Raw genomic sequence first — 13625 nt, forward strand, 5'->3', positions numbered from 1 at the left:
AGCAAGGGGCTGGGAAACCGTGGGAACAAGGGGCGGGGTCAAGGGACTGGCAGGAGGCGAGGCAACCGTGGGAACAAGGGGCGGGGTCAAGGGGCTGGCAGGGGGCGGGGACGCCTGGTGACCTCACGTCAGCAGACGCCCCCTGGGAGGAGTAGAGGGGCGGAGCTGAGGGTACTGCAGAAAAGGGGGGGGAAGGGGGGAAGCGGTCACGAGGAACAGGAGGAGAGGGGAATGGAGCAGGAATTTTGGGATGCTTAAGAGGATTTTGGGAGGAAGAAGACCAGGTTTGGGAAGATGCCACGTGGCATCCACCATTTTGCGGACCCGCTAGGGACTGGGGGCTATTTTGGACATCACTGCTCTCCGGAAAGCTACCAAGTTTTGGGGAAAGAGGTTTAGGGGTTTTAGAGATAGGAGAGGGAGAAACAGGGAGAGCAGAGGTACATGGCTTTATATTTGGCTTTTTCTCCATTTCCTTTTGTTTGAGCAATGCTGTTCGAATTTGTAAACTCCAGAACACAAATTTAGCTGAGGGTGATTTGCTAGATTGTCCTAAGGTTATCAATTCATTCCCAACTTTATTCCAGAATTGAATATTGTGGATTTTTTCACAGGAAATGTTTGGGAACTGCAGAAAAAGCCATCTTATAAACTGTTTCAATTTTCCTTTAGAGAATTTCACATTACCATTGACTAAAATGCTAACAATATTATAATACACTCCCTTTTGTACAATGCTAAGTTTGGAACCCATGTTAGATGTAAAAAGCAAAGTACTTAATCCCGCCTGACCAAAAACAAAGCTAAAATCAGCTACCAATTTCTAGAAAAACCACAGATAGAAAGCGATAACGAGCAGACAAAAGCTTCACAATGCAGCTGTATATACTGCTTTTAAAATTCCCGGGCAGCAGCAGCAGGGCACGCCCTGCCGAACCGAGGCAGAAACAAAGCCTCTCCCGTGTTGGAATGCAGCCCCCCCGCGGAGCAGAGAGAGCAGCTACTCCACGTGGCAAGCCGAAACCGGGGCCCCACCACCGCGCCGCGTGTGGAGAGAACACTCCCCACCCCGCACCGAGAGAGATCCCCCGGCCACGTGGAAAGAGAGCTCCCCCTCCCCCGCACAGAGAAAGAAAGAGAGTCCTCCGCGGAGCAGAGAGCTGAGAGCCCCCCCCTCCCCCGCACAGAGAAAGAGAGAGTCTCCCGACCACGTGTAGAGAGCCGAGCACGCTGCCGAGCCGGGGGGGAAGGGCAGAGAGCGATCTCGCTCCGGCGCGAAGTCCAAAAGACAGTGAAACACGCGGCAGAAAGCTAAAGCTAGAACGCTCCCGTCTGTGGGGCTGCGCAGCCAAAAATGCAAAGGTAAAAAGGAACAGAACTCACGGCAGAGTCTGTTTTTGAGCTTCTGCTCTACCGAAAGCAGAGATACTCACGTGAAATGGAAGCTGTAGGTGGCTGGGTACAGGCAGGTCTCCTCACCGGAAAAGGACCTCTCTCTGGGCAAGAGAGGCTACCCTCTTCTTCCTCTGGAAAATCTGCTCACCAAACAGAAGCTGGGCTTTCCAGAGGCGCCAAACAGTCCACGAAATTTCTTCTGGGAATATTCCTGAAGTCTCTAGCTGAGGGCGATGCAACCAAAGCCCTTCTAGCTGGATTCACGGCTGCCAAAAGCTTTTCTGAGGTACTGTGAGTCCGTTCTCGGGCTGCGGAGTCGCTTTGCCCACTTAGGGACGCCAATATATTGGAATATGAATCCCAATATTACCAGTTAGATGGTGCCTGGTCCAGTCTGACCTTCGCTGCTGGGCCAAAGGCGGCACTGTGGTGTAATTCACCGCAGAGATACCTTGGCTGCTGGAGATTGCAGCAGGGCACTGAACGAGTCCAGGCTTGTCAGGAACTCCGTTTACCTCAGGAGAGAGAGCTTCGGGCGATGGTGAAGAGAAAAAGGAGAGGATTCCGCTGGAGGGTTTCCAGATGTTTATTCCATGGTTACAGAGGTCTGAACCGGGGCAACTGCTCCAACAGAATACCGGCCGCATGGTCTGATTAACCTTTTAAGCTCGGGGACAGGGGAAGGGGAGGGGACAGGTGAGCTACCAAGCAGGTGAAAGGGGCGGGGTCTCAAGGGACTAGGGACACCTATCCAATGTCCCCGAGGCCTGAGGAGCATCCTTTGAAATTGACCAACCACACGACGCCTTGCTGGAAGTTAAGCCTGATTGACAGGACTCACTCAGCAAGGGGGCGAGGGGGAAGGGAGAGAGGTATAGGCACACCTGGGAAGGGACCCGGAAGTTTAAAACAGGACATTGCAACACACCGCAACAATTGGTGATGTATTGCCCAGGCCAGGGCCCAATGTCTCCTCTGCTCTATATTTTCAATTAATGCTATTGCTTCCCTATAAGGGATTTCTCTTTGTCCTGGGGCTGTTGCACATTTGCGTAGGGCCGTGTAGGGGTTTTCCCTCCTCCAACCCCAATCACAAGTATGACACCAGATACCCCCACCTAATTGTGATTGGAAAACCCACCATTTGAGCCTACATCCCCCACAAAATATTTTTATCCATGCCCTACAGATGGGATCACCACATTTAATGCACCCAGGTCTGTTTGAAAGTGGCCGCCTTATCTTAGCGAGGACCTCAGCCACTGATATCAGATCATCCCATGTGTGCCAAATAAGAGGACACTTCAGTTCCTTTCCCACCCTTTGAATATTGTCTCTGACCAGTAGCTGCAGTCGGTGTTTCTCCCTCTCAGTCATTCATATTACCAGTTGCTATGCGTTCTTATGTTTTCTGAAGAGTCAATCGTAGATCTCCAGGGTGACTGGTCACCTCCCAAGGGGTGTCTGCAGAGATGGGTCCTTTCACTCGACTGGCATGTGTCCAGCCTTTTTCAGCAGTTCGGACGGCTGTCTCTGAAGTAAACAGAACAACATAAGGACCTTCCCATTGGGGTGTTAGGGAGGTCTCTTTCCAAGTTTTAATTAGGACTCTATCTCCAGGTTTAAGCTTATGCATTGCTATATCCAAAGGGGGTCTTTGTACTAATAGCCCTTTTCGTTTTAATTCCTCCCTTCGTTTCATTAGCTGTTGTATGTAACTCTGAATTTGACTATCTTGGATACAGGGATGGTTCCCTGGTAGCTCTAAGTCGTAAGGCATTCCATAGAGCATTTCAAAGGGAGAGATTCCCACATCCGTCCTAGGTTGGGTTCTAATGTTTAGCAGTGCCAGGGGTAAACATCTGACCGACGACATGTTAGTTTCCACCAGAAGTTTAGTGAGTTGCTTCTTGATTTCTCCATTTGCCCTTTCTACCCACCCTGAGCTTTGAGGGTGCCAAGGGGTGTGATATTTCCATTTAGTACCTAAGGCCATGGTTACCTCTTTTAGTACTTTATTTGCGAAATGGGGGCCTCTATCAGAGTCGAATATTTATACTAATCTATACCTAGGGATTATTTCTTCCAGTAAGGTTTTAATCACCACGTTTGCAGTAGCCTGTGATGTAGGATATGTATTGGAATAGGAATCCCAATATTACCAGTTAGATGGTGCCTGGGCCAGTTCTGACCCTCGCTGCTGGGCCAAAGGCAGCACTGTTGTGTAATTCACCCCAGAGATACCTTGGCTGCTGGAGATTGCAGCAGAGCACTGAACAAGTCCAGGCTTGTCTGGAACTCCGTTTACCTCAGGAGAGAGAGCTTCTGGCGATGGTGAAGAGAAAAAGGAGAGGATTCTGCTGGAGGGTTATATCCAGATGTTTATTCCATGGTTACAGAGGTCTGAACCAGGGCAACTGCTCCAACAGAATCCCAGCCACATGGTCTGATTAGCCTTTTAACCCCAGGGACAGGGGAAGGGGAGGGGACAGGTGAGCCACCAAGCAGGTGAAAGGGGCAGGGTCTGAAGGGACCAGGATGACACTTAGACAGGCCAATGACCTCTGGGCATAGGGGCATCTTTTGAATTCGACCAACCACAGACGACCTTCCTGGAAGTTAAGCCTGATTGACAGGACTCACTCAGCAAGGGGGCGAGGGGGAAGGGAGAGAGGTATAGGCACACCTGGGAAGGGACCCGGAAGTTTAAAACAGGACATTGCAACACACCGCAACAGATATGCTTCTACAAAGTGGGTTAGATGATCTACCAGTACCAATAAGTACTTGTACCTCCCTACTTTCGGTAGCTCGGTGAAATCTACTTGTACGTGTGAAAAAGGTCGGTGTGCTAATTCCCTTCCTCCTGGAATCCTTTCTTGAGCTTGGTGCCTATTAACCCTCTGGCATGTTATACATCCCCTAACTACTTGTTTTGCTATATCATAAATTCCTATACACATATACTTAATAGTAAACTGATCTACTAAGGCTTGGGTTCCCCAATGAGTCTGTTCATGCAACTGCTGCACTATCCTCTGAGCTACAGATTTTGGCAGCACTTCCCTATCGTCTGGTAATTTTTGAATACCCTCATTCTCTTTTATTCCCATTCTGTCTAATTTTTCCTTTTCCTGGGCTGTGAAGCTCAGGACACAAACTCTTTCATCATCTCGCATTCTCCTTTTTCCCTGCTCCTGGAATTTTCTGAGGGCAGCTTTCTTTGCTTCTCTGTCTGCTATATTGTTTCCTCTGATCAGATGGGAGGGACCCTTTTGATGTCCTTTAACATGTACTATTGCTATTCACTTTGGGCCTCTTAACACTTGTAATACCTGAGTGATTAGTTCCCGATGTATTAATTCTTTTCCTTGGGAATTTATTAACCCTCTTTCCTCCCAAATTTTTCCAAAAGTATGTATCACTCCAAAGGCATACTTTGAATCCGTATAGATGGTCCCAACCTTAGCTTCCAAGAATTTCAGAGCCCGCAATATCGCATAAAGCTCACAGGCCTGGGCTGACCAACTAGGACTCAGAGGTCCAGATTCTATTATTTCTAAATTTTCACCTCCCACAATGGCATATCCCGAGATTCGCTTTCCCTCAACAACCCTAGAGGAACCATCCACAAATAACTTTTCTCCCTCTTCCAGCTCTTCTTCTTCGAGATACGGTCTAATTTTTGTTTGTTTCTCTATGCTATGTAAGCAATCATGAGTTAAATTCTCCTGTGGATCTCCAAACAGGAATTCAGCAGGGTTTTGCAGAGAGGTGGTTTCAAGTATCAACCGAGGGGATGACAGTAAAATGCCCTCGTATTTCAAAAGTCTGGAGTCTGTTATCCATTTTTCTGCCTTTTGTTGCAATACTGCCCGTATATTATGGGGAGTAAAGACTTTCATTTCTCCCCCATAGGTAATTTTGAGAGCTTCCTCCACTAAGAGGGCTGTGGCTACTATAATCTGCAAGCATGTTGGCCACCCCCTACTTACTGGATCCAGTAATTTTGAAATGTATGCCACTGGTTTTCGACTGCTGGCCCAGTCCTGAGCCAGTACCCCAAATGCTACTCCTGCCTTAATATTAACGAACAAATAAAAAGGTCTCCTAACATCGGGGAGGCTTAGCACCGGGGCATTAGTCAATTCTTCTTTTAGTTGTTCTAATGATTCATCATCCTTTTCAGTCCATTTAATCAAACCTTCAGTAGTTAGTTTTTCATTCAGGAATTTTACCTTGCCACTAAAGTTTTCAATCCATTGTCTGCAGTATCCTACGAGACCCAATAGCTGTCTAATTTGTCTCTTATTTCTTGGGGGAGGAAGGGAGAGGATTCCCTTAACTCTCTCTGGATCTAGTGTTTTAGTTCCTTTACTGAGTCGGTGTCCCAGGTACTTCACTTCTTCTTCTACGAATTGCAATTTATTTTTGGACACCTTCAGCCCCTGAATGCTCAAAAAGTTCAAAGCTTAATGCTTTCTTCCCTAACTGATTCCTCACTCTTTCCAGCTATTAACAGATCATCTACATATTTAACAAGGGTTATTCCTGGGTTTGGGGTATAGGTTTTCATTATCTGTTCTAATGCATGCCTAAATAAATTCGGGGACTCAGTATATCCCTGTGGGAGCACGGTCCACCTTAGTTGTTGCTTTCGGTGGGTATCGGGATCTTCCCATTGAAATGCAAAATAGTCCCTACATTCTTCCTTCAAGGGGCATGCCCAAAAGGCGTCTTTTAAATCTATAACACGATACCATTGGTCATCAGGTTTCAATTGACTGAGCAATGTATGGGGATTAGCTACTACAGGGAACCGGGCAATAGTTCTCTTATTTATTTCCCTTAAATCATGTATTAGTTGGTATTTTCCATCTGGTTTTTTTACAGGTAAGATGGGGGTGTTGAAGGGAGACATACAAGGTTCCAAGAGCCCTTGTTGTATTAACCGTTCTATTTCTGGTTTTAGTCCCCTTCGCCCATCGTCTGACATGGGATATTGTTTTATCCTCACCGGGATTTCCGGGTTTTGGATGATGACTGTGAAAGGCTCTATATTCAGTCTCCCTGCTGTGTCAGGGGTATACCAAACCTCTGGGTTTATCTTCTCCTCATCAGTGGCCCATAGGGGGCACAGTCTGACTTTCAACTGTTTTTCTTCAATATTTATATTTATTCCTAATTCCACCATTAAATCTCTACCTAATAAATTGTAATCGGCTTCAGGAACTAGTAGCAGGGATCCTACCCCTATTTTTTTCTCTGATTCTATTAAGACATCTTTAATTACAGGAACCTTGAAGGGTTCCCCTTTTGCCCCAATAACCTGTACTGTTGAAGGCGAAATCTTACATCCCGGGGGGCAAAGACTGAACTGTTGATCTCTCGGCCCCCGTGTCTACAAGGAAGGTTATGGGGGTTTGCTGGGGACCCACTTTAAGTTTTACCAAGGGCTCTGATGACATTTGAGTCCCCAATAAATAGAGCCCTTGACCCCCCTAATCCTCTTTAAACATTTTCTCATCCCTAAGCCTCTTTCGACATTCCCTCTTCATGTGCCCTTTCCCACCACAGTAGTAGCACACCGTTCCTTCTCTCCCCCCCTTGGGGCCCTCCTAAATCCTGGGGACCCCTCCTCATGTCATTTCTTTCACGTGGCAGAGGGTTGTTTCGCTGTCCCTCCCTGACTGCTGCCACCATCATCCAAACTTGCCTTTTATGTGCTTCTTCCTCCCGTCTAACATATACTTTCTGAGCCTCCCTAAGCAATTCATCAAGTCCTCTGTCCTGCCAATCCTCTAACTTTTGTAATTTCTTTCGAACATCCTCCCACGATTTAGCTACAAACTGTGATTTCAGGAGTGCTTGCCCCATAGGCGTCTCTGGATCCACCCCTGAGTATAACTGAAAAATCTTCCTTAATCTTTCCAGCCATTCAGTGGGGGTCTCATCCTTTCCTTGGCACTCTCTGAATGCCTTGCTTATATTTTGTCTTCGGGGCACAGCCTCTCGTATGCCCTGGATTATAATAGTTCTTAAGTCCTGCATATGACCACGATGGTTGGGGTCCTGATTATTCCAATTGGGATTTTGCAAGGGCCATTTGACATCAGTCGCAGAACCTTGAACATGCTGGGCGTCCCAAATTCTCATTCCTGCCCTTCTAATCATCCCTCTCTCGTCTGTTGTAAATAGTATGCCTAGAATGGACTATATCTCTACCCAAGAATATATATTTGGTCCCAGGAACTGATCCACCCTTTCTGCTACTCCTATAGGGTCTTCTAATAATTTTCCCATCTCTTTCTTAAACTCACGGACATCTCCTGAGTTTAAGGGGACAGTGACAAACCCCATCCCAGCTTGAGGTCCTCCTAATGCTATCTCCCTAAGAGGGAACAACCCACTGTTCTCTCCTTCCTCAATTACTGTCCTCATCTGACTCTGAGTACGCCTCCTGTAATCCGGGGAGTCCGTGACCTGCTGTTTATCAGGGGCTGATGCCGGAGGAATGTTTGGAAGGGATACAGGGGGGGCTGAGGCTGGTGGTGGTATATATGGGGGAGGATAAATAGAAATATTTTCCTCTACTCGGGACTTTTTCTTTCTATCTTCCTCCCCTTGGCTTCCCTTAAGGGGGAGCAATCTAGTTATTTGCTCATTACTTCCTACCAACCACAATTTAGCATAAGCACTCTCCTCCAGGTTTTCTGGCTCTTTGGAATTCACATAGATGTTCAGGGCTTGATAGACCCAGTCCTCGTAGGATCCAAAAACAGGCCAGTATCTATTTCCTGAGTCCAGTTTCTTACCTCCCCATACTACCATGCAATAATTTATCATTTTTGCTTTATCCTTCCCTTTTCTGGAGGGAAAATCATCCCAATACTTAATCATTAATCCTAACGGACTATCCTTAGGTATTGGGGATAACCGGGGGCCCTCCCCCATGGGGTCAGAAGGCTTGCTTTCCTTCTGCCCCATCTTCCAAGGCACCTCCACGCACACACACACACCCCCCTCTTGGTCGTGGCTCGCTCCCTCACGGGCTACGAGAAACGCACTACTGGAGGGTCCCTCTTGCTTCGTCCTCAGTTGGACGTCTCATTCACTGTGCCCTGGGATTCGAACCCCAACCGAGCGGTTCACCCATATACTCACGCGTCCTGCGTCTTCGCTCAGATCTTTGTGCACAAAGTTTACAGGGTTACCGGTGTTTCCTTGCTTATTTTCGAATTTAGGTTCGTCGGTCCAGGGGAGTGGGTCGGTTGAAAAGATCAGGGCCACCAAAGGGGTTGGGGGCGCCCCCCCCAAATTCTCAAACCAACCCTGTCTCAGGATCCGAGTCACGGCACCAAATTGTGATAATTGAATCGACCAAATTTAAGAACCGTACAATTATCTTTATTATTATGCAAGCAAGAATAAGCAAGATTCAGCGCTGGGTGGCCAGGAGTCTCTGCTCCTCTTAGGCGCGCACCTTTCCCCCTTCAAAGTTTGCTTTTTATTGTCCTTTTTCTCCGGATTCCTGGATGACGTGGTCCGTCTTCTGCGCTTGCTCCTCCGGTTGCTAGGGGTCTTTTTTCTGCCTTCTGGTGGTCGTGGGATGAAGGCCCCAAGTCTTCCTCTTTTGCCGCTTTCCTTATAAGGCATATCTATAAGTCTAAATTTCTACAAGCTAAGCAATTCTTGCAAGGTTAATAATTGTTACCATATGTGTTTCAGAAAGTCTCCTATATCTATGGGGTGCAATTTTGCGGACCAAGCAATTCTAGCGAGGTTAGTAATTGTTACCAGATGTAGCTGTATCTGGTTACAAGGGGGGGGGTTTGTAACCCAAGCAATTCTTTAAAAGTTTTCCCATACGTGGCTGCATAGGTATCCTGCTAAACAAGAGCTATTTAGCTATTGTTTTATAATTTAAATTATCTAGCTATTAATGAACAAATGTATTGTTACCTATTACAATGGGAAGTGAGCATGTGACGGGGTGGGGGCTTCGCTGCTGGTCATTGTCAACCCATCACAGAACAGCACAGAAAGTTTTGTGTCAGTGATAGCTAGGTTAGTGTTATGGGTTGATGCTGGCCAAATGTCAGCGCACCCATGAATATCGTTTACTAATTTTCTTCTGCTTTAGTTAAGCAGAGGAGGGGGAAAGAAAACTCATGGTGTGAGATAAAGATTAGGAGAAAACACTTTAAGGGCAAAACAGGCTCAGAATTTTAAAACACATACAGGAAAAATTCTTAACAGAATTAGAAGAGGATAATGAGAACCAAAAATAAAGTTTTAGAATACCTTACCCCCCACCCACCCCAGCCCTTCTTTCTTTCCCACCGACAGCACAGGGAGACAAAATATGGGAATTTAAGTTAGTTTGCCACTTCTTAAGGTCTTTTTTTAATTTGCTTAAGGAGTGGAGTCTCTTTTGCTATGCCATGGGGTCTTTCCTATGGGAAAGTTTTCTGTGCACTTTTTCGAGGTGGTTTTAATTTTCACAGCTAACAGTCTGCCTGGAACCTGCTTGCAACATGAAGTCCCTCCCATGGCTTGCAGTCTTCCCACAACTGATTTTCATAGGCCATTTAGCTATGGGGTGCAGTTTTTAAGGACAAGCTGTTCTAGACCATAAAAGCAAGGGTCCTCTTTCTTAATCTCTGAAAGCAAGGGTTCTCTTTCTCTCTGTTTAAGCCTCTCACCAGATCACAGCTTTTCAGCATCCACACACTCCAGCACGAGTGCTTTTTTCTCATGGGCCGCAGGTGAATGCTGCATCCCCCCCATGCACTTAATGAATTACAGGGAAACAGTTTGTTTTATTATAGTCCTCACTATGGCTTGCAGAAGAATCTCAGCTCCGATGCTCAGAGCACGTCCTCCTCCCCCTCCTTCTTTTGCACCGATCTTAGTGTCACCATATTTTTCTCCTCACATGTCCTCACTTTTTCCTTTTCTCTGACTCGGGAGAGAATTGGTATCTGTAGGTTCCTTTGTTCTCAAGTTCTATCAATTGAAACAGTTTTTATAGAGCTCTGCAGCGCTGAAAGGTTGATCTTGTCTAAGCTCCACAATCGGGGAATTGCTCGCCGTGCTTCTCTCTATTGGTCACATGGTCTCCCCCGGCACTGGGCAAGCCTCGCTGGCTGCCAGCTCCACTCCACGCCTTTTCTTCATGCGGCGCACCGATAAAAGAAAAGCTGCTGTCGCCGCTTTTGTCTTTCTGTCCGCAGCATGGCTGGTTAAAAGCGGCTAAGTAAATAAAGTCCATTGTGAGCTATTCCGAGAAAGGCGCAGCCGCACGGCGCTGCCCTGGCCCCATGGTTGCTCGCGGCGCTGGGATGGCCCCTCGCAGCACGGCCGCCGCGGCCCCCGCTGGAAAGGGACCCTAGCTGGCCCCACCAGGAAGGGGGCCCGGCCTACCCCCCCACCTCTCTGCAGAGAGCTAGAGCACTTCCGCGGTTTTTTCGTTCTTAAATGTCATCAGAGAGGCGTTTCCAGCTTTTCTAATTGGCTTAGCAGTGTGCCAATTCTGAGAGCTAGCCAGCAATTGGTTTTGCCAGGCACGGAGGAAGCTGCTAGCAGCTCCTCACAGAGAATCACTTCCGTGGCTGACTTTTTCCCTCTTCATCAAAAATCAATTAATATAAAACTAGCATACTTAGTATTAAAAGCTTCATCCTGTTAAGTATATGGTGCATCTCAACATTTTCTGAAATACAACAGAGGGCTCCTATTTTTTTAATAGGAGAAGACTATTACATAACTACTTTTAAAAACCTGACCTCTAGTTATGGATGCACAAATTATTATTCATTCAGTTTAAAAGTGGAAAAAAATCAAGGAAAAAAGCCAGCAAACCAAACTTTAAAAAAAAATATTGAAATGCTACCTAGGTGTGAAAACCGCCAATCACTTGTTTTTAAAATTTTAAAAGTTTAATAGTAATAAAATTGTTATAAAAATAGTAATACAATTGGAGCAATAATAATTTGGACAATTTAAATTAGGACAATATGAGACAACAAGTACAAAGAGTTATGGACATCCGGGTACCTTTTCCAGGGCAGCACGAGCTCGAAAAAGGACCCCCGTTAACAGAGGATTAACCCTTGAAAGCAATAGCCTGTTGCATAGTCATATACTTCATACATGATGCATAAATTCCATTCAAATACAGGATTCTGTCTGGTCAGTGTCAATTTCTTCCTTTGAATCCTAACAGCACCTTTGAGGCGGGAAGAATTTAGTTTCTTCTGATAAGAAGGCAATAAATTCTTTTTCTCTGAAAGATTTAGGTGTCCTGTGGCTGCTATCTTGCTGCAAGTCCTTTCTTTTAAAAAAGTATCTTACATAGCATCGTTTCTATTTTAACAGTTTTTGTAACCTAAAACTATATTTAATACACTACTTAAGAGAATTAATACAGCATTACTTTCTAACACAACACATATTAATATTAATATTTGCGAAAAGCCAATCATGAAATACATGCATTTTTCACACTAGGGAAATAGGAAAAAAGTATTATAAAACATATAATGCATACATGATTTATCAGAATTTTACCTTCACAAATAGAGTAGTGCATTAGTCAAGGACTTTCTTTGCCATTTGTAAATGGACTGTTATAGCAGATTTCTAATTAAGTTACAGCTTATGTCTGAATTGGAGGAAGTTGGACTAGATGCTTTCTGACCAGCTATTTTTACTCATTAAAATTTGTAAATTAAATTATTCATCGGTTATTATTTTTACAGGACATTGAGATATATTTATGGATGCTTGCAGAAGTCTGTTCAAAACAAGTGGCCAGCTAATACGACAATGAGAACAAGAGTTGTTAGGTAAGTTACTTGTCATTTTATGCTGAAAATAATTTTTTTTGTCTTATTACTGTCATGCTTCAGTGTGCTTATCAATTTTTTCTTTTAGCGACAACAGTTTTTAGTATTTATATAGATTGCAAGAATAATTAAAATTATTGTGGTACTGGGGCATGATATCTCAAGGATCTGCTAGATTCTTAGTCATGTTGTTGGAAAATTTCTAACAGTCTAGTATAGAGGTCGGTATAGCTATACTTAATAGCTTTGACTTTTAATTTACTTGTATTTTGTTAATTTATTTAATCTAAGATCTTGGGAAAGAGAAGTTTTCTCAAAGTGATAGTTAACCTTTTATATCCTCTAATGATTATGTTCCTGTCATGCCATCTGGGAAGACTGTGCCTTATCCAGGGACTCTTATGTAGTGTGTGTTAATTACTGGAAAAATCTTACACATGCTAAGTGTCCTTTAAAGTGCAGACATAACATGTTAAGGAAACTAATAACTTCTCAGAAAGGTGATTGGACTGTCATTAGATTTCATTGAGGTACTTTCTGCACTGGAATATATAGTTTTCTGCTTCAATGAAGGCTTCCTGTGCTGATCACTTGGAATCAGCATTCATTTTGGAAAATGCATACTTTTATGCTGTCCCAGTTTTATTTCACTGCTCCAGCCCAATCATGTTAAAACATTCCAGAGTCTCATTAATATGTTGCAAGCTACTGAACCTGACTCCTTTGAACTGGCACCGAGTACAAAAACTCCAGTCTGCATTCATAAATCAATTGAATAAATTGTTCTTTCTTTCACACTACCAGTTGCTAGTGCAGGTAAAAAAAAAAACACCTTTTGACAAAAATGAGGTCTTGACACTTGCTCTAAACGTTACTGGAGATTTAAAGGTTTTAAAGCCACATCTTTTCTACATTTACATTACTTTTTTTTTTTTTTTTTTTTTTGCAAGCCTAGCTTTCTAATAGACCCAATATCTGGCACTGATCTGGTTTACTGAGGTTAATCTCCCATTGAACAGTGTCTTCCAGATGATTTGTCATTGGCTCTTGTTTATCACTGTGGCTGGAGACAGAAATGAAGATATGGGAACCCTTCCTTCCCCAGAGTTTCAGTTAATGTTAGTGTACTTAGTACAGTACCTTCCATGCTTTTTTTCCTGTCATTTAGTGTTCCTATCAATAGTGACTCAAGATTTTAATGAAGAAAAATCTTCAGTAAAGTGCCTACCAACAGTGTTCTGCCGGAGTTTTGCCTTCAAATTGAGGCTGCTCTCATCAAAAGTGTTTGGGCTAGTCTATTGCACGCATATAGAACTTAGAAGCAAATACCATGTGTCTTCCTGTTTCTTCCCATCTCCAGAGAGCACCATGTGGCTTTCC

General features: G+C 44.7%; 1 protein-coding gene across 4 annotated transcripts in view; it reads left to right on the forward strand.

Annotated features, from left to right (window-relative positions):
- Positions 1-13625, forward strand: part of LOC141726967 (ras GTPase-activating protein 1-like) — a 190671-nt gene that overhangs the window by 115387 nt on the left and 61659 nt on the right. For all 4 annotated transcript variants that reach the window (XM_074532116.1, XM_074532115.1, XM_074532117.1 and 1 more), the window contains exon 20: positions 12159-12245. In XM_074532116.1, coding sequence (XP_074388217.1) covers positions 12159-12245 — 87 coding nt within the window. The remainder of the gene's footprint in view (positions 1-12158; positions 12246-13625) is intronic.

The sequence above is a fragment of the Zonotrichia albicollis genome, chromosome W (genome assembly GCF_047830755.1).
Source record: "Zonotrichia albicollis isolate bZonAlb1 chromosome W, bZonAlb1.hap1, whole genome shotgun sequence".
Lineage (NCBI taxonomy): Eukaryota > Metazoa > Chordata > Aves > Passeriformes > Passerellidae > Zonotrichia > Zonotrichia albicollis.